Source organism: Daldinia childiae, assembly GCF_008694065.1.
Source record: "Daldinia childiae strain JS-1345 chromosome Unknown Scaffold2, whole genome shotgun sequence".
NCBI classification, from domain to species: Eukaryota; Fungi; Ascomycota; class Sordariomycetes; order Xylariales; family Hypoxylaceae; genus Daldinia; species Daldinia childiae.
Window position 1 is genome coordinate 3,358,931 of NW_022984643.1, and position 19,589 is coordinate 3,378,519.

The 19,589-nt window shown below is 46.4% G+C and overlaps 6 protein-coding genes across 7 annotated transcripts; 3 read left to right on the forward strand and 3 right to left on the reverse strand.

Moving 5' to 3' along the window:
- Nucleotides 1–394: 394 nt before the first annotated feature.
- Nucleotides 395–1,311, forward strand: GL218_01836 (uncharacterized protein; the record flags this gene model as incomplete). Its single annotated transcript, XM_033578319.1, has 2 exons — nucleotides 395–442; nucleotides 877–1,311. The coding sequence occupies 2 exons, from the start codon at nucleotides 395–397 to the stop codon at nucleotides 1,309–1,311; spliced, it is 483 nt and encodes a 160-aa protein (XP_033438699.1).
- A 986-nt stretch (nucleotides 1,312–2,297) lies between these two features.
- On the reverse strand, nucleotides 2,298–3,389 carry GL218_01837 (Chitinase 1; the record flags this gene model as incomplete). The annotated part of the gene is made up of 1 exon (XM_033578320.1): nucleotides 2,298–3,389. The coding sequence occupies one exon, from the start codon at nucleotides 3,387–3,389 to the stop codon at nucleotides 2,298–2,300; it is 1,092 nt and encodes a 363-aa protein (XP_033438700.1).
- A 1,063-nt stretch (nucleotides 3,390–4,452) lies between these two features.
- On the reverse strand, nucleotides 4,453–6,023 carry GL218_01838 (UDP-N-acetyl-D-glucosamine 6-dehydrogenase; the record flags this gene model as incomplete). Its single annotated transcript, XM_033578321.1, has 2 exons — nucleotides 4,453–5,349; nucleotides 5,400–6,023. The coding sequence occupies 2 exons, from the start codon at nucleotides 6,021–6,023 to the stop codon at nucleotides 4,453–4,455; spliced, it is 1,521 nt and encodes a 506-aa protein (XP_033438696.1).
- A 1,252-nt stretch (nucleotides 6,024–7,275) lies between these two features.
- Nucleotides 7,276–12,450, forward strand: GL218_01839 (Chitin synthase 6; the record flags this gene model as incomplete). Of its 2 annotated transcripts, XM_033578323.1 has the most annotated exons (6): nucleotides 7,276–7,363; nucleotides 8,242–8,461; nucleotides 8,511–9,787; nucleotides 9,853–10,229; nucleotides 11,454–11,641; nucleotides 11,703–12,450. In XM_033578323.1, the coding sequence occupies 6 exons, from the start codon at nucleotides 7,276–7,278 to the stop codon at nucleotides 12,448–12,450; spliced, it is 2,898 nt and encodes a 965-aa protein (XP_033438697.1). The 2 variants fall into 2 exon arrangements, with proteins under 2 accessions (XP_033438697.1, XP_033438698.1); XM_033578322.1 differs by lacking the exons at nucleotides 9,853–10,229; nucleotides 11,454–11,641; nucleotides 11,703–12,450 and having other exon boundaries at nucleotides 8,511–9,837.
- Nucleotides 12,451–14,264: 1,814 nt separating this feature from the next.
- GL218_01840 (Sugar transporter STL1) lies at nucleotides 14,265–16,315 on the forward strand (the record flags this gene model as incomplete). Its single annotated transcript, XM_033578324.1, has 4 exons — nucleotides 14,265–14,357; nucleotides 14,639–14,949; nucleotides 15,017–15,945; nucleotides 16,002–16,315. The coding sequence occupies 4 exons, from the start codon at nucleotides 14,265–14,267 to the stop codon at nucleotides 16,313–16,315; spliced, it is 1,647 nt and encodes a 548-aa protein (XP_033439579.1).
- Nucleotides 16,316–18,259: 1,944 nt separating this feature from the next.
- Nucleotides 18,260–19,180, reverse strand: GL218_01841 (Isoflavone reductase like protein; the record flags this gene model as incomplete). The annotated part of the gene is made up of 1 exon (XM_033578325.1): nucleotides 18,260–19,180. The coding sequence occupies one exon, from the start codon at nucleotides 19,178–19,180 to the stop codon at nucleotides 18,260–18,262; it is 921 nt and encodes a 306-aa protein (XP_033439578.1).
- Nucleotides 19,181–19,589: the final 409 nt, after the last annotated feature.

The window sequence follows — 19,589 nt, forward strand, 5'->3', positions numbered from 1 at the left end:
GTATCCCGTACCTTCTGTAGGCAGGTAGCTATTTTGTTTGTTACAGGTTGTCACGTACCATGCCGTTGCCGTTCGTGCATGCAAAGTTAGGCTTCTAATCAGTAAACCACTCTATCATCTCGCCTAAGACTTAAGGGGGCTCAGTACCAAGGTACCGATGCACCTTCCAAACACGTATTAACTGATTAGACTTTATTGTATCGATTAGTATCACCGTAGTCACTGTCGCTCCGGGCCAGGTGATTTACTAATAATTTTTTCAACCCGCACACTTCATAAATATTTCCTCGCCCGCAACCACAACATCCGCAAATTCCTCACCACATCATCGAACTTCCAGCACCTCTTAGAATTCTATCCAATCTAACCGTCTAACATCTTCATTCTCGTCAAGATGTCTGGATGCTTTCCTAAGTTGGCCTTTCTTCTGGCAAAGAGACAGGTATGTTGACGTTTAATTTACTTGTCAGATCCAGCAGTATTCATCTTGACGCGTCTATACTGCAACATGTCGCGGCTTTCTTTATTCTAGCTGCCTGAATTTCCTCTTTCGCCTCCCATTTTTTGTTTACGTCTTCACGTTTATCGTCCTTTCTATCTACTTACCACCCCCTTTGACATAACTTCCCCCCCTTATGTCGGCGACAGCATGATGGTCAAAGTTAGAAACCATTGTACTTCTTTACCTCGAGACTATTTCATATTAACAGCACATGTGTTATCAAACTACTACTATCTCCTTTCAGTCTATCCCATATTGAAAGCATAGTCTCCGAGTTTATTTTCTATCTTCAGGAAACTACGTTATCAAGACTATATACTTACACTTCTTTGAAGGAGCAACAGGCTGAGGCTGCCGCTGCTGCTGCCGCTAAGGCCGCCGACACCAAGGCCGCCGACACTAAGGCCGCTGACACCACTGAGGCCAACGACGCCATGTCGAAGCCTGACAAATACAAGAACCCCTCTGAGAAGGGACCTGCCGTCCCCGGCACTGCCAGCAGCTCCGTTTGGAAGCCGATCACCTTCCCCTACACTGGCACTGGCATCAAGCGTTCTGCCAGCGGTACCCACTGGGTCTCTCTGGGTTCCCCGAAAGAAGATGGCTTTGCCGCGTCTTCTCACGCCGCACCGCCTCTGTACATCACTGATGACCTAAAGAAGAAGGATCAGCCCGTCGAGAAGAAGGGAAAGCAGTCAGCCGGTAGCGTAGGCAAGAAAGACAAGAAAGCTGCTGACGAGACCCACATGTTCAAGGGTGGCTACATTGCAAGCCGCGTGAAGCCTGAGGACCGTCAGCCGATCGAATAGGTATGTCCTGTATTTCCCTTGTGCTGTACGTTTTTATTCATAATGCCATTTCTTACTGAAAGAGCCTACTAACACTTTTCGTTATCGGAATAGATTGCAACATTGATTCTCCTTACCATCATATCATGATTCTACGCTCGTTTACCTCGATTCTCCAGATCGAGCTTTGCAGCTGATCCCGTAAGGAAACATTTCGATACTGGCATTTCCAGGCGGGTTTGCATTGCGACGAGGATTTCCCATTTCGGTATCGATGCAGCTGATGATCATGATCATGATCGTAACTACGAGGCACAACTTTTTGGACTGACTTTTGCGGTTTGCGTTTTTCGACTTAGCACGTGCGGATAGGCAGGCATTATGGACCACGAAAAGATCACACGCACACGCACACGCACAAGTAAAAATAAGGAGTGAGAAAATGTAAAAAAAAAAAAAGGGCATTGACACGGCATTCACATTTGCATCTTGTTTCGTTACGGACGCATTCAATTATTGGCAACTAGTTAGCAAGTAGTCAGAGTAGATACCACCAGGTAGATACTACAATTTGCACAAATCATTTGCCTTTGAGCTTCGTGCTGGGTCTTAGACGTGACATGACATTAACATATCTTGACAAGGGCGCTAACTAATAGGACAAAACATAAAATTTATAGGACGCGAAATTATTTAACAACACATCAGGTCCATGCTGCAAGTTTGTGCTTTTCTCTACTTGCTGTAAAGGCAAACATACCTAGGTACCTATGTCCTATTGCCGTAAGTGTAACAGATCCCTTTCTCTATTCCTAATAGGTCATACCCCTAAGCTAATACTTCTGTCTCTATGTCTAGATTAAACCAAAATATTTTAGATCAAGGGCTATGCCAAATTTTATATGAGTTTGTAATTAAAGTGACAAACTACACCTTGAATTGAATATACTTGGAAGAGCTATTTGGACACTGACATACCTTCATCACAACCACACAAGCCTCAATGATTACCCCCTACTAAGCTCTTCATATCCAGCCCGAACCAGGCTCTCAGGGCCCTTAACATCACCAACACCAGTCCAGTAGAACAACCCAGCCAGCCCCTTTCTCCTCACATACTCAGCTTTCCGTCTTACTGTTTCCGGGACGTCAAAGCTAACAAACCCCTTACCTGCACGGTCAACATAGCTTGCAGCCACTACATGATGATCAACAGTTGCATCCCTGATCCACTCGCATGGAAGATCATTGTAGTCAACCTCTGCAGCTGACTTGAAGGGCTGCCCAACCCCACGAGCTCCAGCAAAAGACCTTGCGTATACTGGCACACCCAGCACAATTTTGCGAACTGGGAAGCCTCGTGACGCTAGGTACTCAACACCGCGGTGGCATGAATTCCTCAGGGCCGGGTATATATGCTCTTGTAAGCCTGGTTGAGGTAAGAGCTGTGCATGGTGGCCTGATACATCAGTCCATGGGCCATTGAAGTCGTAGCCCATTAGATTCAGACTATCGAGGAGTTTCCCCGCTGCGCGCATGTCGATATTCTTCAGGCAATACTCACCAGTCGGTAGGGCTGTAGTGAGGAGGTACCGTGGCGAGGGTAGCACTTCTCTCAGGGCGCGGAGTACGGCAATATAATTTTTACCTGCTTCTGGTGTTGTCGGGTGCTCCCAGTCAATATCTACGCCGTCGAATTGGTACTGCTCTACGAATTCCTTGCAGGACCTCGCAAACGTACTCCGATGGGTAGCGTGCGCGGCCATGGCGGGAAACTCGGCGCTGCCGCTACCACCACCGATTGATACTAGAGTTTTGAGATCAGGCTTTTGCTGCTTTAGTTTGGCCAGCGCACGGAGGCAGCCCTTCTCCCCGTCGACGTCTTTGGTTAAGTCTGCAAACTCGTCCAATAGTTTGAGGGTTCCATCTTCGTTTAGCCGGACGAAGGCATAGAAAATCTGGTTGACGCAATCTAGCTGAAGAGATGAAGGGGGAAAGCCCTTATAGACTCGCCAGCTGGGATAATATACGGCATTGATGAGAGCTTCGTTAGAAGACATAACGGAAGCTTTAGAGGTAAATAGCGGAAACATAGGCATATACTTGGTTAGGGACAGGGTAGTAGGAAGAAAATAAGATTTAATTAATATTATAGAGAGTGATCTCAGGTATAGGTTAGACTTATAGGGGTGAAGCTATTTAGTTTTTGATATGCTCGAGCTAAATGAGGATGAGTTAACCAAGTTGATGATGTTGTGTAGAAGAGCTTGCATCCTTGATGTGGCTATACCTTAGGTAATTAATCGGTGTACTTACCTCGAGTAACACGAGGACTCGTATTTTGGAGGAAGTAGGTACATTAGGAGGTACATTATGTACATACAAACATCCTATTGAATTTTAAAGTTCAAGCCGAATGTTTCTGATCCATGACAAATGTCTCAATTCTAGCCAGCGGCTAATACCATCTTTTCTGGACACTGCGGAAAGTTTGAGTTTGATGTAGTTAGGGTTATCCCAACAGGGAATAAAAGCCTTGTGGTTTCTTATTGCAGTTGGTGATGGGAGGCCTTACACTTTCAATATTCATCTTCAATATTACCGGTTGCGACTTGCTGTCTTTCTTGTCATAGCGAAAATAAGACAATAATTTCGGGCTGTATAAGCATGCGATAAATTAATATAACTATAGTTAATAATAGTTACAAGTTTAGAAATTGATCTGCTCCATAAATCGCGACGTTGTTAATGATATTAAAAAGGAGATTATTATTCGAGTGGTTATGCAAAAACACGTAAGGCTGATGATATAAATGGCGGTTAATTGCTAGAAATAATTTTGTAAATTCTGTAAAAGAGGGGTTCAATTCTTAAAAGCAATTATATAAAACTCCAATACCCAATTAACCGAGTCATTTCATTTGAACCACCCCAAATCCTCCAACTTTTCGCTTGCTCAGATGGATACCCTTTGATAGATATGCAATTATACCAGGTGTAACTCCATTTATGCATGAATAACATGCCCATCCAACCTTTGATCTTGTCTTAGCACAATGCTCCACAACTCATCATCAATCATGATTTTTCTAGTACCCGTTTAATAGCTCATAGGTGCAACACCTTTTCTTTGTTGTCTTGAGTCGGGATGCATCCAGGCATCTATGGGCACCACATTTCGACCCGAACATTTTGAACCTCGTCGAGAACCTTGAAATCCATATTTTTTTGCTTGAAAGAGACGATAATCATGTCGAACCCTTCGAGGCTTGACTTGTTCCAGTCACTCATATCTAGACGGGGAATATGAGGGATAGCACTTTGCTCTACCAATGCATCGGCAAACATAACATCGACTCGCCCCGAGTCAGAGAGAGTTTGAATAAGCTTCAGCCCCGGTGAGTTGCTAAGATGAGACTGGCCAACTTTAAATCCTACTCCGACAACTAGTACTCGAGGTCGGAATAAGCTGGATGTTTTCTCTGAAAGTGATATCCGTGATGAGGTATCAGTACTCTCGATGTGTTCGAAGTCGGACTTGTTACTAAGATAAGTGTTCTCGTCATTGGCGGGAGTTTGAGTTGAGGCATTGTGCGGTGCCTCCCGGAAAAGGGCATCCAAAGCTCTTTGCCCGATCTTCTCCGGTCGTTGCCACATGGTTTCAGTTGCCATCTTCAAAAGAGGGAATGAGCTGTTGGCCATGAGGTAGTACGGGTTGACTGGGATGCAGTGGCCTCCAACACCAAGACCGGGAGTGAACGGAGTATAACCGAACGGCTTGGTTGATGCCGCTCTGCATACCTCATAAGGGTCAATGCCGTGGCCAACGCAAGCATCCGCCATCTCGTTAGCATACGTGATGGCGATCATCCTTTGGCAGTTCTCATATAGTTTGGTCATTTCTGCCGTTTCCGGTGTTGATACGGGAACGATGGAGTCAAATACACGCGAATATAAACGGGTAATTGCGGCAAGAGATCCGGGCACAACATCGTCTAATCCGGATATGACCTTGGGAATTGTGTGCATGGGCGGGTCAGTTCGTCCAGGGTCGACTCTCTTCAAAACTGTTAGTAGGTTTACTGAATATCGTGATATTGCTAACGTACCTCTGGAGACATGCCCGCGAAAAAGCCTTTCTCTTTAGCTAAGGGGCCGAGTAGCTGCCTTGTCATTCCGATGGCAACAGAGCTTTCTATCACCACTGTTGATCCTGGCCGAGCATATTTTCGCACGTTTGTTAACGCACTTCTGACATATGACGTGTCGATTGTCTTGTCAGCTTTGAGAAGCGTTGGCACTGAAATCAGGAAGTGGGTAGCCTTGGAGAGGTTCCGAGGATCGAGGGTGAAAGACACCCGACTTTCCTCGCCTCCATACTCCTCTTCTAGTCTTCGGAGTTGCTCTTTTGATACGTCGAAACCCAGCACGTCGTAATGACTCGAAAAAGAGCCGATGAGCTGTGTTCCAACATATCCGCACCCGATGACAGCCACAAGAGGCTCCTCATTATCATCGATTCTGTCAGAGCGGACTAGACCCAAGTTTTGCAGCCTATCAACTTCGCTAAAAGTGTCAACTTGAGGAGTTCTGGGCGGCGAAGTTTCCTGGCTCGGCTTGTTGCTCTGACCGAAGAGGTCTACGGTCAGGGGAGGTTCTCGAACAGGGAAAGCTGCTCGAATCTCTTGCATGACATCGTCAATAAGAAGAGGATGCATATTGGAATTTTGCATGATGCAAATAATAAAACGAGTGGATTTGTCAACTATAAGAGAAGCGAGAGGAGCTTTCTCTAACTAGAAAACACCGAGAAGTAGAAGTTGTCACAATGAGAGAACCTAAGCGAAAGTAGGTCGATAACGAAGAAATATATTCTGATCGAAACAAGAGATTCGAGGCAGAATATAACGTATTGGATCTTTGTGTTCAACCACTACGCCTGACTCGAGCATAGGACAAATGTAACCTTCTTTTCTCAACAATTGTCTATTCTATTGCATACAAACTTACTTCATACAAGCGTACGTACGTGCAATATGCGATCGATCTAGAGCAGTTGCTTTCTTTAGCTCAGACCCGACATAACGAAAGTTACCCAGCCTGATGGGCACGGATTCGGCCGAGTCCAATCAGACTACATACAGAGTTTCGCCCCATCCAGCCCGAAGAGTGACGTACCAATGCTGAGAATAATATCTATGTTCTAGGTCTAATAGGTGGGGTGCTTGTGTTCGCGAGTCATTGCGTCGCGATCAACCTCTCAGTTATTCCATCTCGACATCGTTAGTGTCGTCCTAGATCTGGGGTCTACACTATTTACACTAGTAAGGGCACAGGGCAAGGGGCAGCAAGCTAACTGTAGAACCAAGGCTATCCTATCGAGTCCCGTCCCTATGCAGATGATCTACATAGAGCCGCACACGGCTAATCGACCGGCCGAACCAGCTATTGGCTCCCTGCAAATCAAATATTCCGACAAAGATACTAAGTTCACAACAACCATTACGGTTCCTGACAAAGCGGTTTATGTAATTCGGCCAGGCCCTGAGCACAGCAGTTTTTTTGAGTTCCGAAGCCTACCTAGGTACCTAAGTGTCCAGAGAGTTAGAGCACGAGCATTGGCTCGGATTGAAATTATATGTTCTCACCAGGGACTCAACTTAAAATCATTCTAGCATGATCAGATATACCCATTTTACCGCTAAGGCTGAACGTGGGTCTGGGGTCTCCTCTCTTCGCTTATTCTATTTTGAATCGATGCGACTGGTCATCTATGATAACGCTAGCATTATTCACATCTTTGGGGCTATACATACGCTTGATCTGCTAGTCGTCTGTTATGGATCTGAGGTCGAGAACTACTGAAGATTCTGGCCTAACTACCTGACTCGAGCAGACACGATATGATATCTCTTACGGAGCCACCGTCTGAATTTTGGTCTCCGGTATTATGGAAGCCTATTATAGAGCGTGTTGCATAGGTCAATGCGACTATCTGAACCCCGCGAGTCTAACTACAGTCAGAAACTCAAGTCTCTCGCCACGAAGCTTGTCTACGCAAGTACATGCATAGGTCTGTGTGGATATGTTACCCGTAAAAAGATGGCGGGTCCGGCCAGTTCTCTAGATCTTAGAGGTTTAGAAATTTTCAATAAACACGGTCACCACCCTAGACACTATGTCGGGATCCAGCCCGAAGCTCAACTGAATCACTGTATTCTTGGCTTGCGAAATAGCAACTTCATCAACATCATCTTGAAGTTTCTTCGTATTCTGATATTCCGCTTCTCGGCCTCTGACGACCATAAGACGTCAGAGGGGTAGGGGCTATAGAAGAATACATAGAGCTAGTTGTTCCTAGATGAAATTTGGCTCCCCTTGACTCTCTTGCCTTGAGGAAGCTGCAGGAGACTTCATTAGTCATTCATTAAAAGACAGCCAGGGCGTTTGGTGTCACTCGCTCTCGAAACCCTTTTCGTCTCTTCAACTCAAACCACTTGTTTCGTTGGTGCCGAGCTACGAGCTTCTCGACAGGTCTATTCAGAACGCGGACGCAGTGTCTTCCCGTTCATTATATTGCCAATCGTCGGTACTAGTGACCTATCGGTTCACCACGGCGGCTACGCCAGGGAGAAAACATCATGGTCTTCTTTAACCGTACTACAAGAGTTAGTTAGCCGCTTCTTCTATCGAATGTCACTAACAGCAAATAGGTGGAGAGCAATCCAAGTACAGATGGAGGAACGAATTCGTCATCTTCAGAGAATCCCTTCTCAGATAGACATAACCGTCCTTCACAGTCGATCAGTCTTAGATCATCCCGAGAGTCTACTCAGAATGAAAAGGCGGTGGGAGCTGACTTCCAACAGGAAGCTCCGCCTGTAATTGGAAAAACTACCGGCGCCCATGTTGCGATTGGAACAGACCTGAAACCCAAACAACATGGCATAGATCAGAACCACCTGTCACGGACCACGTCAACAACCACATCCAATTCTGGCTCACTTGAGGAAGAGCGGGCGGCCATACTCGAGAGTCTACCTCCTCTGTCGGTTAACGAGACAGCTGCATCTATAGCTGCCGAGGCTATAGATCCCGAACTCATAAAGAAGGGTAAAAAGAAGGTTGCCAGGCACAAATATTTCGCGATATCTATCATATTCACTCTAAAGTAAGTTATTCGTCTATCTTACTACGAATAAGGAACTAACACATGTTAGCTTCATGTTTATCTTTTCCAGTTGGTACTGGCCCAGATTCTATTTCATATACCTGCCTTTCATCTCATTGCCTCTCGTCTTAAACTGCGTCATGATTGCCGATATCATTATCTGGTCGTTGAAGAACCTGGTCTTCAAACCGAAAAAGGTTATACCCGAGACCCCGGAGGAAATGGTTCTACTCATGCCCTGCTACAATGAGACTTATGAGGAATGCAGCAGGTCGCTTGACTCACTTGTCAATCAAGTCAACGTCGGTCATCACAAGCAAGCGATCATGGTTGTTTGCGATGGCAAGGTTCGAGGGCCTGGTATGGACAAAACTACAGGCGATTATCTCAACGAAGACATTTTTGTCGACAAAGTCGAGCGAAGAATGATCCGCGCAGCATATGTCGCCTGGGACGGCCAGTCCATGGATGTGGAAATATCAAGAGGAATGTATAAGGGTTTGCCATTTTTCTGCATCGTGAAGCAGCAGAATCAGGGCAAACGAGACAGCTTGATCGTTGCTCGTTCTTTCGTGCACAACTTCAACCTACGCGACACGCGACCGAAGGTCGTCTTCTCTCCTGAGTTCTTTAGGGCAATGACAGACTTTCTGATTAAAGATGCGGGAATCAACCATGTCGAGCTATTAATCGGCATGGATGCCGATACAATATTTGCGGACGATTGTCTCAGTCATCTGGTTGAAGAATGTCATTATCCCGGAACCGTCGGCGTCTGCGGCTACGTCTCGGTAGACTTTTCAACCCATAAGTGGAACGTGTGGTCTATATACCAGTCAGCCGAATATACTATCGCTCAAGGCTTACGGCGACTTCACCAAAGTCTCTGCACCAAGAAAGTCTCTTGTCTTCCGGGATGCTGTCAGCTACTTCGGGTTTGCGAGGAGACATGCGGCGACTATATTCTCATCGAGGAATTCGGCTACCATCCCAAGCCAACAGATGGCATTATCAAACGTATCCGCGCCACGGCGTCTGAGGACCGGAACCACGTCTGCTTGATGCTTATGAAGTTTCATAAGGCCCGTACACGGCAGGCCCTAAGAGCGTACGCTTATACTGACGTGCCACATTCACTCTCTGTCTTCCTCAGCCAGCGGCGCCGCTGGACACTCGGCGCAACAAGCAACGATCTCATGTTGCTAATGGAGGCCGATTATAAGTTCAATCTATGGGAGCGTCTTGTCGCTCTTTCGAACGTCTTGACATGGACGCTCAACTTTTTTGTTATTGCGAGTCTGGCTTGTATGGTGTTCGCATTTATGCGTAAGTCCTCAGCTATCAATTTTGAATCTAACCATAGTAACATATACTAATATTCAACTATATAGACCAACCTTTCTGGATTATCATGATTTTTGCTTCTATTATGATCGTACCCCTCTGCTACTATCTTGGCTTGGCCGTATGGCTGTGCCAAAGTTGGCTAGAGCGCGGTCAATACCTCTTAGGTCTAGCCATCTTCACAACCTGCGGTCCTTTTATCAACATCTGCGTCACTCTATACGCATGTGTCTACATGGATAATTTCGGTTGGGGTAAGACGCGTAAGGTAGTCGCCGAGACGGGTGAAGCCGAGGAACCAGACTGGCAGGCACAACAAGAGCGTTATCAGGATGCGCTCAATAACAGCGAGAAGATTTTCGGCACTATGATTCCTGACGAAGAGAATCAGCTACATCCAGAGGTCTACAGGACACCGTTTACGGTACCCACCCCGAGCCGTACGACTCCTTGCAGGGTCGACAGCGAGGCGATACAGCAAATACCTCAGGGACTACCTACGGACCCATCTGCACGTGGGATTGATGGTGATATATTACAACTACCACCACCTACACATCATCCTACCCACAATGTTTCTTCACACAACCCCCGTACACACAATATTCCTACGATAATTCTTCCTACAGACACTTCTATAGACAATTCTCACGTCTCTGACACCCACCAATTTAACTAGTTCGTATTACGAATTATAGGAGATAAAAGGACTCTCGTCCATAAAAGTTGGTTGATAGACGTACGGCTTCTACTCATGTCGGAGTCTATCCCTGCCATTCCCTTTCATTGCAAATTTTTTTAAAGTATATACGGCCTACAGCCTGACGTTGCGAAAACTCAAAAGTTGAGGTGGCACTTGGTGTAAGTGTTGAGATTACGAGACGCTCGATGTCTACTAATAAAGCGAATGTGTTAATACGCATATCCGTCTACCAGTTCATGATAAGGTAGAAATATACAGTTGTCGGATATGGATACTATGGCATATTAAAAGTACCTAGATTTAGAATTATATATATTGGCCTAACCGCAATGCCCCAGAGACTTCGTGGCTCTAGTAAAATTTAATTATAATATACAATATATCAAATATAATAATATCTGTGTTCTGTGTAAAGGTGTGAAGGTGTGTCGATTAATCTAATATATTACTCAGCATGTGAGGACCAGAGTAACGAAATCTCCGTTCAGCTAGATAGACCTATAAGCAGAGCAGAATGACCTTGATGGTTCCTATTAGCCACAGCAAAGGCCTCATCTTAGAGTCACGTATCCAAACAGTTAACCTTCAGCTTTATACTATTAACTCAGTACATAGTGTTTAACTTTTCTTATGGAAAGGCGACCCACGAGCCTCATCAAACCTTAGCTACCTAGGTATGTTCTCGGTCTATGGACTAACCTAAAGGCCACTGGTCGTGCTTTACTCTATCTAAATCTATAAACCGGTATGGTTTTCACTAACAGGTCTGAGGCCTGTAGCACAGCCCCCAGTTCCCAACATATCATACTCTTAGATATTGGCCCAAAACACGTATATATATCAGTCCTCCCTCCTGTTCCATTTCAGACCAAGACCAAGATCAAACAACAAGCTTACAATATTTTTTTTTTCCTACAAATTTCAAATAAACATTAACAATTCAAGATGGGTTTCGACAAGCACGGCGACACGGCAAAGAAGTCGATAGCCTTTGCCGTTCTCCTCCTAATGGTCATAGCTCTTACTATCAGTACCATCATGGTAATAGCAAATGATACCCAAAGCAATGTTAATAGTGTTACAACCAAGGCTCGCGATAATGATCCGCCTTCAGTTCTTGCACGAGGAGACGAGTAAGTATTTCCTCTGCATACTTCACTCACCAGCAACATCTCGACTAACAGTGCCAAACAGCGATATCCCCGACGGAAAGCCCCTCTTCAACATGTCGCGTCCGCACATCGGCGACGTCCCCTACGGCCAGGCCATCTTCGCCTGCGCCAACCCGGGACAGATCGCGCTGACGTTCGACGACGGCCCCTATTTCTGGACCAACCACATCTTGGACCAGCTGGACGGGCTCAACGTCAAGGCGACGTTCTTCGTCACGGGCAACAACCCGTTCCTAGGCCGGCGTATCGACAAGGGTTCGCAGTACGAAGAATTGATCAGACGTATGCGCACGAGCGGCCACCAAATCGCCTCGCACACGTGGACGCACAAGCACCTCGAGGACATCGGGCGCGAGGGCCGCTTCAAGGAGATGGTGTACAACGAGATGGCGCTGCGCAACATCATGTACACGCCGCCGATGTACATGCGTCCGCCGTACGGCGAATGGCGCGACCCGGACGAGATGGCAGACCTCGGGGCGCTGGGGTACCACGTCATCATGTACAACGTCGACACCAAGGACTACAAGCACAATACCGAGAAGGACATCGAGGTGTCGATCGGCCTGTTCAACGACGCGCTTAGGGAAGACGGCAACGGCTCGTATATCGTGCTCGCGCATGATGTCCGCCAGTGGACGGCGCTGAAGCTGCTCCCGGCTATGATCCAGACTATGTACCAGCGGGGTTACCACGCCGTGACTGTAGGGGAGTGTCTGAATGACTCGGAGTTTAATTGGTATAGGGATCCTGATAAGGTAGAGAGCTGATCGGAGTAATAGGCGCTGTGATGTGCTGTGCTGTGCTGTGCAAGTTGGGAGGGAGGTAGGCAGGCGTTTGGGGGGGCGTATGGGGGTTTGTCGCTATTTTCTTCCTCGGGATCCCCTGATTATTGTGCCTACTTTAGTAGATGAAAATGGGGTTTACATGACAATAAGTTCGTGTGTACCCGGGGTCCCGGTGATTTAGTTGGACTTGTGTTTTCGTTATGCGGTTCTTGACTAGGAGGAGGTATCTATTCAAAAGGTAGTAGATCTTGAGATGACTCGAGATTCACTTATTTAATTCTTAGCTATAGCTTTGCTAGTAGTTATGCTATTTAATATGTCTATTTCATATGTCTATTTGATAGTAGCTATATGGTCTCCTTTCACCTGTGTACCCGAATGTGGTTGGAATTTAGGTGGCATGTTCAAGTTCGTCTACTTGTCTTAGTCGAGTCGACCAAGACAATACCAGGTGTGCTCTCTTTGTCTAATGTACTTCGAGCAGACTAAACTTCTCGGGTTTTCGACTTGATTCCTGAGTCATAATCGTATAGTCCTAGCGTATTCCTCGAGCTACTCTTACTTGAGTTAAAAAATGTTGTGAGAAGTCATAGCTCTTCATCTTTCACTTTCACTTTGACTCCTGCTCTAGCGACGTCCGACGACGCTGACGTCTCTCAGCCGCAAAACTCATCGACGCCTCTACACTACTAACCGAACTAATGAGGAATAGAGTATCCGTGCGGCAACATGGAAGCTAAAATCACCATCTCTTCTGAGCCGCTGATTGGAGCGCATATAGAGAACGCTGACGAATTAAATTGTAGTATGTATATATTCTAACTTGTAAGTCTCGCGTGCCGGGTTTACACCGCTATGTATTAGCTGTTCCTGGAAGAGAAAAGTTTTCTAGGTTACATTAGGAGGTAGGTAGGTAGTTAGATAGGAATGGGTTATTATTGGTATGTGAATGAATTATTAAGTAGGCCTCAAATCCAACCAAACGGGATTCAAAGCGAATACAATTATAATAAAGTAGTAGGTATGTAGGTATGTAGGTACACGGATGAGCTTGGTTGGTCTTTAAGTGGTGTGGCATGTAAGAGAGCCTCTCGGGACTTAACAACGGGTGTCAAGAAACTAATCCCTGTTTGTGGTGGGTTTCTTTTTCTCGCATGCTGGCGTACATACATAACATAGTGAGACCTTGACCTTCCCCTGTCTCCCCCCCTCTAGTGGATAGCTTTTTTTTTTCTTTGTGGAGGAACCATGGGGTTAACCAATGAGGATGCCATCTCCCCCTCGTTTCCCCTCGTCTCCTTTGTGTTGGGATCTGTGGGACTATGTCATCTTTTTGTCCAATCTTCGTCCAACCCGGGGATGCAGAAGTTGGAGATTTGGGGCTGCGGGGTTTAAGTCCGAATAAAACATCGCATTGTTTTCCTCGTAGCCCATGCCCTATTCCTTGTCGTGCCCCATCCCTAGCGAGGCAATTCGGCTTGATGTCGGGTACGAGACGCGGCGAGGACCGTGGACTCGTGACCTGCGTTGCCGAAGCTATTGGTTCCCACGCGGCGGTTATGCTGTGACGTTGGTCTAACTATATCTGGTATGAGATTGGGCGACGTCTTTGTCTCCTGGCTAGGTACAGAATTCAAAGTATTGTTCGTTGGGTATATATCATGTAGATCACCCCCCTCTTATGTAGGCTTTTAGAAAACCTCTCACAACATTGGCGATTGTTCTCATAAGAGGAGACGCATACGAATGTCTAAGTGAGCAGTAATAGATTCGATCTTGTATTGCTTCAAGCAAGAATGGCCAAGATAGAGAGGCTTCCCGGCACCAATGTCGCCAACTTCCTAGAGAAGCGACAGCTGCTTATTGCGATCAATTGCATCGCCGCGCTGGTGCGTATTATATAACATTCCGCGCCCTTTTGTAATAGTCTGCTTGTATCTAATTCACCATAGTCTATCTTCTTTTTTGGATACGATCAAGGTATGATGTCTGGAGTAAACGGTATGTATAAGATGAGATCTTATTATTCCAACATTCTCCTTCGTGTACGGTAGCTAACACTCAGCAGTAAGTGGGATAACCCTACTATTTCATCTTGCTTGAGCAAGACCTCAAGAGTTTTCAAAGTAGTGGGATTATAAAACTAACATAAGATATTTCGCTATGCTAGAATTCTAAGGACTATATCGATCTCATGGGCCTCGGATACGTCGATCCGGACACAGATGAGCCTATTATCACGGACAGTCTGCTGCAAGGCGGTATCGTCTCAGTCTACTACCTAGGAACTTTATTCGGGTGTTTAGGCGGAGGATGGGTTGGTGATAAGATCGGTAGAATAAAGACTATCGCCTTGGGATCAGTATGGGCCGTTATAGGAGCGAGCTTGCAATGCTCGGCTATGAATCACAGCTGGATGATCTGCGCTCGTGCTGTGAACGGCATCGGAACTGGTATCCTAAATGCCATTGTCCCTGTCTGGTGAGATATTCTTTACCACTTATATAACATTACCTATCTAATTATATCTAATTCAACTCCTTATTAGGGCGACTGAAACGGCGGAACACACTTCGAGAGGTCAATTCATCGCCATCGAGTTCACTTTGAATATCTTCGGTGTTGTCGTCGCTTACTGGCTCGAATTTGGCTTATCATTCATCGATAATGGTAATTCAGCATTCCGATGGCGATTCCCCATTGCATTCCAAATTATCCCACTCCTCGTACTCCTAGGAGCGGTCTGGTTCTTCCCGGAATCGCCTCGATGGCTTGCCAAGGTTGGGCGAGTTGAAGAAGCCCGTTTCATCCTGCATCGACTGAGAGGGTCAACGGGAGAGGATCTCCAAAGGGCCGAGTTGGAATTACACGACATCACTAACATCGTCGCCCTCGAATCTAAAGAGTCTCAAAAGAATTCGTATATAGATATGCTCTTTGGTATCGGCTCGGGCGAGTTGCACACTGGACGACGTGTCCAACTTGTCATCTGGCTGCAGATTATCCAGGAATGGGTTGGTATCGCCGGTGTCACCGTATACGCGCCCACTATCTTCCGTATAGCTGGTTTCGACACGTTTAAGAGCCAGTGGATTAGCGGTCTGAACAATATCTTCTACATGTTTGCCACGCTCATCTGCGTTTTTACCTTGGATCGTATCGGCCGTAGGTGGACTTTATACTGGGGAGCTGTCGGTCAAGGCATTGCCATGTTTCTTGCCGGCGCCTTCTCTAAGCTTGGCCAAGATGCGACTGCGAATGGTGAACTGGATAAGGCCAGCTCTTACGGAGCAGCTGCAGCGTCTTTCGTATTTATCTTCACTTCCGTTTTTGGTGCAACCTGGTTGACGGTACCTTGGCTATACCCTGCCGAAATCTTCCCTCTCCAGGTCCGAGCAAAAGGAAACGCCTGGGGTGTTGTGGGTTGGTCGATCGGAAACGGATGGTTAACACTTCTGTGTCCTGTCATGTTCGCGAGTAAGTTCAGCTCTCATTCGAATTTAATACAACTACATCTAACTAAAATGTCTTAGATATTGGTTCCACGACACTACACATATTCGGTGCGTGCAACATATTAGCTATTCCAATCGTCTGGGCTCTCTACCCTGAGAGTAACCAGCGGACGCTAGAGGAAATGGACCTCTTATTCGCAGCACCTACGCCATGGGTTTGGGATGCTGAGAAGACGTTTGCACGACTTAAGGAAGAGCGGCCAGACCTTATTCAAGCTGCTAAGAGAGGCCAACATGTCGTTGACCCTGAGGCTGGTATTCTAGCACATCCTGCATCCCCGAAGGATGAGACGGCAATCCATGCGGAAAGCGAGGAAAATGCGTCCCCGTAGACGGACTATTATGTTCAACTACGGTGAGGCATATCAACTTCTAGCACGACTAATTATAATTTCATCCTCTTCTGATATCTTTTAGAGGATTGGTATAAATAAGACGGGTGCTTAAATATAGTGAGGAAAGTTATCTAGAAATATAGACTTTAGCTGTCTAAGACTAGAAACGGTGAAAGAGTATCGATACCCCCTGGACTTTAGCGTATAGCCTGAATCAACTGTATTTCTACCGTTTAAATACTGTGTAGTGACAAACAGATTGGGACGAAGTTCAAGTATTGAAACCCTCTTCGTGATCTCTGCTTGGCTTCCTTCGGCGTGTCTTGTACGCAACAAGCTTCTCATCCTTCCCGCTTTCAACTCCCGAGATCCTTTTCTCACCCTTAAATTCTCATATACACATAAGCAGGTACTGGTATCTTATCCATTATTTATGACCTAGCCCATTTTCCAACGACACTCGAACAGGTATTTTACTCCAAAACGAAAACTCCTAATAGGTGTACACTCTCGGGGAAAGGTTTCCGTGATATATAGCTTCTCCTAGCTTGTATTATTATATGTAGGTGACCTATTATCCTATGTCGATGCCTTTATAGGGGTATCAAGCACTATCTAAGTTCATTAATAACCATAACCAAATATTACAAACGTTAAAAGTATAACCACACGTACCATAGAAAGCTAGCTGCCATTCAGTCCAGTATCTGGTGTACCTATTCAGAAGCAATTCCTTCGCCATTTAAAGCCGCAGCACCCTCAGCAGCCGCCTCGCCTTCTCCCCCGCCGAACCCGATGGCACCATCACCGACTACCAGTGCGGGTGAATAGGCTCCTAGGTTGATATTTAAGGGGGCGCTGATAGATAGGCCGACGAGAGTGGCGAAGATAATTGTAAATGAGGACTTCATATTGCGTTTTTGTCTTTGTCTGTTGGGGTGATCCGGTTATAATAATAGATGTAAATATACGAGTCGAGACTAGAAGGAGAGATGAATATCAAGAAGGTAGACGATTAGCCCAAGAAAGTAAATATTATAATATGGTGCACCTGTGCACTTCGTAGAAAATACAAGAGTAGAAATAAGTTGAGACGAGAACTAGCTGTCAAGAGAAGAAAGGAAAATCCATAAAGATGGGGGGAGATGTCCTGATTCTTATCATGTTCCCCAGATCTCATCTCATGAATACGCAATTCAGCCAACCAACTATCACACATATTTTCCCCTCAAACGCCGGGTCTAAAAATAAGCATTCTGGTATAGGTACGTTCGGACGTTTCGAAGCCTCACACTATTGTTGAGTCTGCCAAGACGCGCCGCCAAGGGCCTCAGATCGAGCCAAGCCGTGGGATCGCCATTGTATCTGTCGCAACCCCACGAGTAGTCACACACATGATGTCTGGGAATGAAAACAACTAGTCTGAATACATCAAAATACGCCAATTAAGCATGTAGAAATAATGAGGGAAATGAGACCCTAGCTGACGCATTGGTAATTCACTAGTGGGCTACGATGACTGCCGTGCTGTTACCACGAATCTATGTTTCAACCTAATCGGGGCTGTTGAATCAGACAAGCATGTTCTTAGTTGACTACAGAGAGACGGTTAGCTAGATGATATTATAGCAGTCATCTGCTATATACACAGGTAGTATCGCCAAGGTGTGTCACTAAGACGCCCTTGGTTGAATATCATACAGCTGAGAATAGACGTCTTGTTGACTCCGAGATTTCTATCTAGTTCTGTATAATGCCAAGGGTCTAGCTAGTGATATCCTCAGAGTCTATCTTATCACTAGAAGCTTCAAATCATCAGAGACAGGTTGCGATGTATTAACTCTACTTTACATTAGCATTATCCTTTCATCTTGCACATAGATAGGCCTTGCAACACCCTATATCCAATAAATCCTCCTATCTCTAACTCATTTCCACCACTTATAAATCCGGCATCTCCTTCAAATAACTCTCCAAGCCCTGCAACTCAACCCCCCTCTGCGCATTAAGCGTCCTCTCCATATCCCACGCCACGCCCCTCCCCACAGCCCACACGTTCGTATACTTAAGCATCCCATCATCCGGCCTCCTCCTCAGCTTCTCCTCCAAGCCCTCCACACCCCACACCTCCCTCGTCCACTCCCCTCCAAACCTCCTCTCCACCAGCTCCGCAATCCGAGCATAAGTCACCGTGTCCCCCGCGATATAGACCACCTGATGCGAGACATCCCGCGGATCATACGCCACCTCCGCCGCCATACGTCCGATATCCGTCGCCGTGGTAAGCGACAGCCGAGCATCCCAGGACCCCAAGGCGCGCAATGTCCGCTCTTGTAGGTCGACGACGCCGAAGGTGGGTAGGAATAGGAAACTCATGAACAGCCCCGTCGACACGATGATCCAGTCCGTATCCTGCTGCGAACGCAGCAGCGAGCGCACGCGCAACTGCTCGTCGAACAAGTCCTGCGCGCTACCACCCCCCACGGCGTCGTAGTCGATGCCCCATTGCCAGGGGAGGTACCGCCGCACTTTTGCCTGTAGAACTGCTTGTGTGAGTTTGGCTTGGGTTCCAGCTGGTAGGCCGAAGCCCGAACACGATATGATGGTATGGTATTTCTTGAACACCTCAGCGAGCTTCTCGGCAGAATCGTCCGCTAGGTCTCCCGCCTCGAAGGTAGCGCCTAGAGACTTAAGACGGTCGTTCTGCGCTTTTTTGGCTGGGTCTTGCGAGGATATGCTAGATTGCCGAAGTAAGATGGCGATGGGACCGCCGTTGCGCTTGGGGTGCGCGACGAGGGATTCTAGGACAGCCGTGCCGAGCTCGCCGGCGCCGATGAGGAGGATAGATGGGGAAGCGGCCATGGTATGTGACTTGTAGTAATATGCCTCGTAGCTTCACCGGTAGAAATATATCGTTTAGAGAATACGACAATATAAATTCTTTATTTACTAAAAACAACCAACGATTATATATATGTCAACCAAATATCACGACCCCTTTATACCCTCAAAGGAATAAGCCAAACTACGCACGATGACAAATAAACCCTGCTTGCGGTTGAAAGTTCTAGCATGATTTGAGGTCGAGCTACAAGGTAACCAATAACCAATCATAACTTGACAATAAGACGATCCTTAGTTTGTAATTAGTAATGACAGCCTTACACTCTCGTGGAAAAAATGGCAGACTGGCGAGGTTTAGGAGATAACGGAGGTTAGACTATTCGACCCGCGACCCATCTTATAAGAAGATGTATAAACTTGATTAACC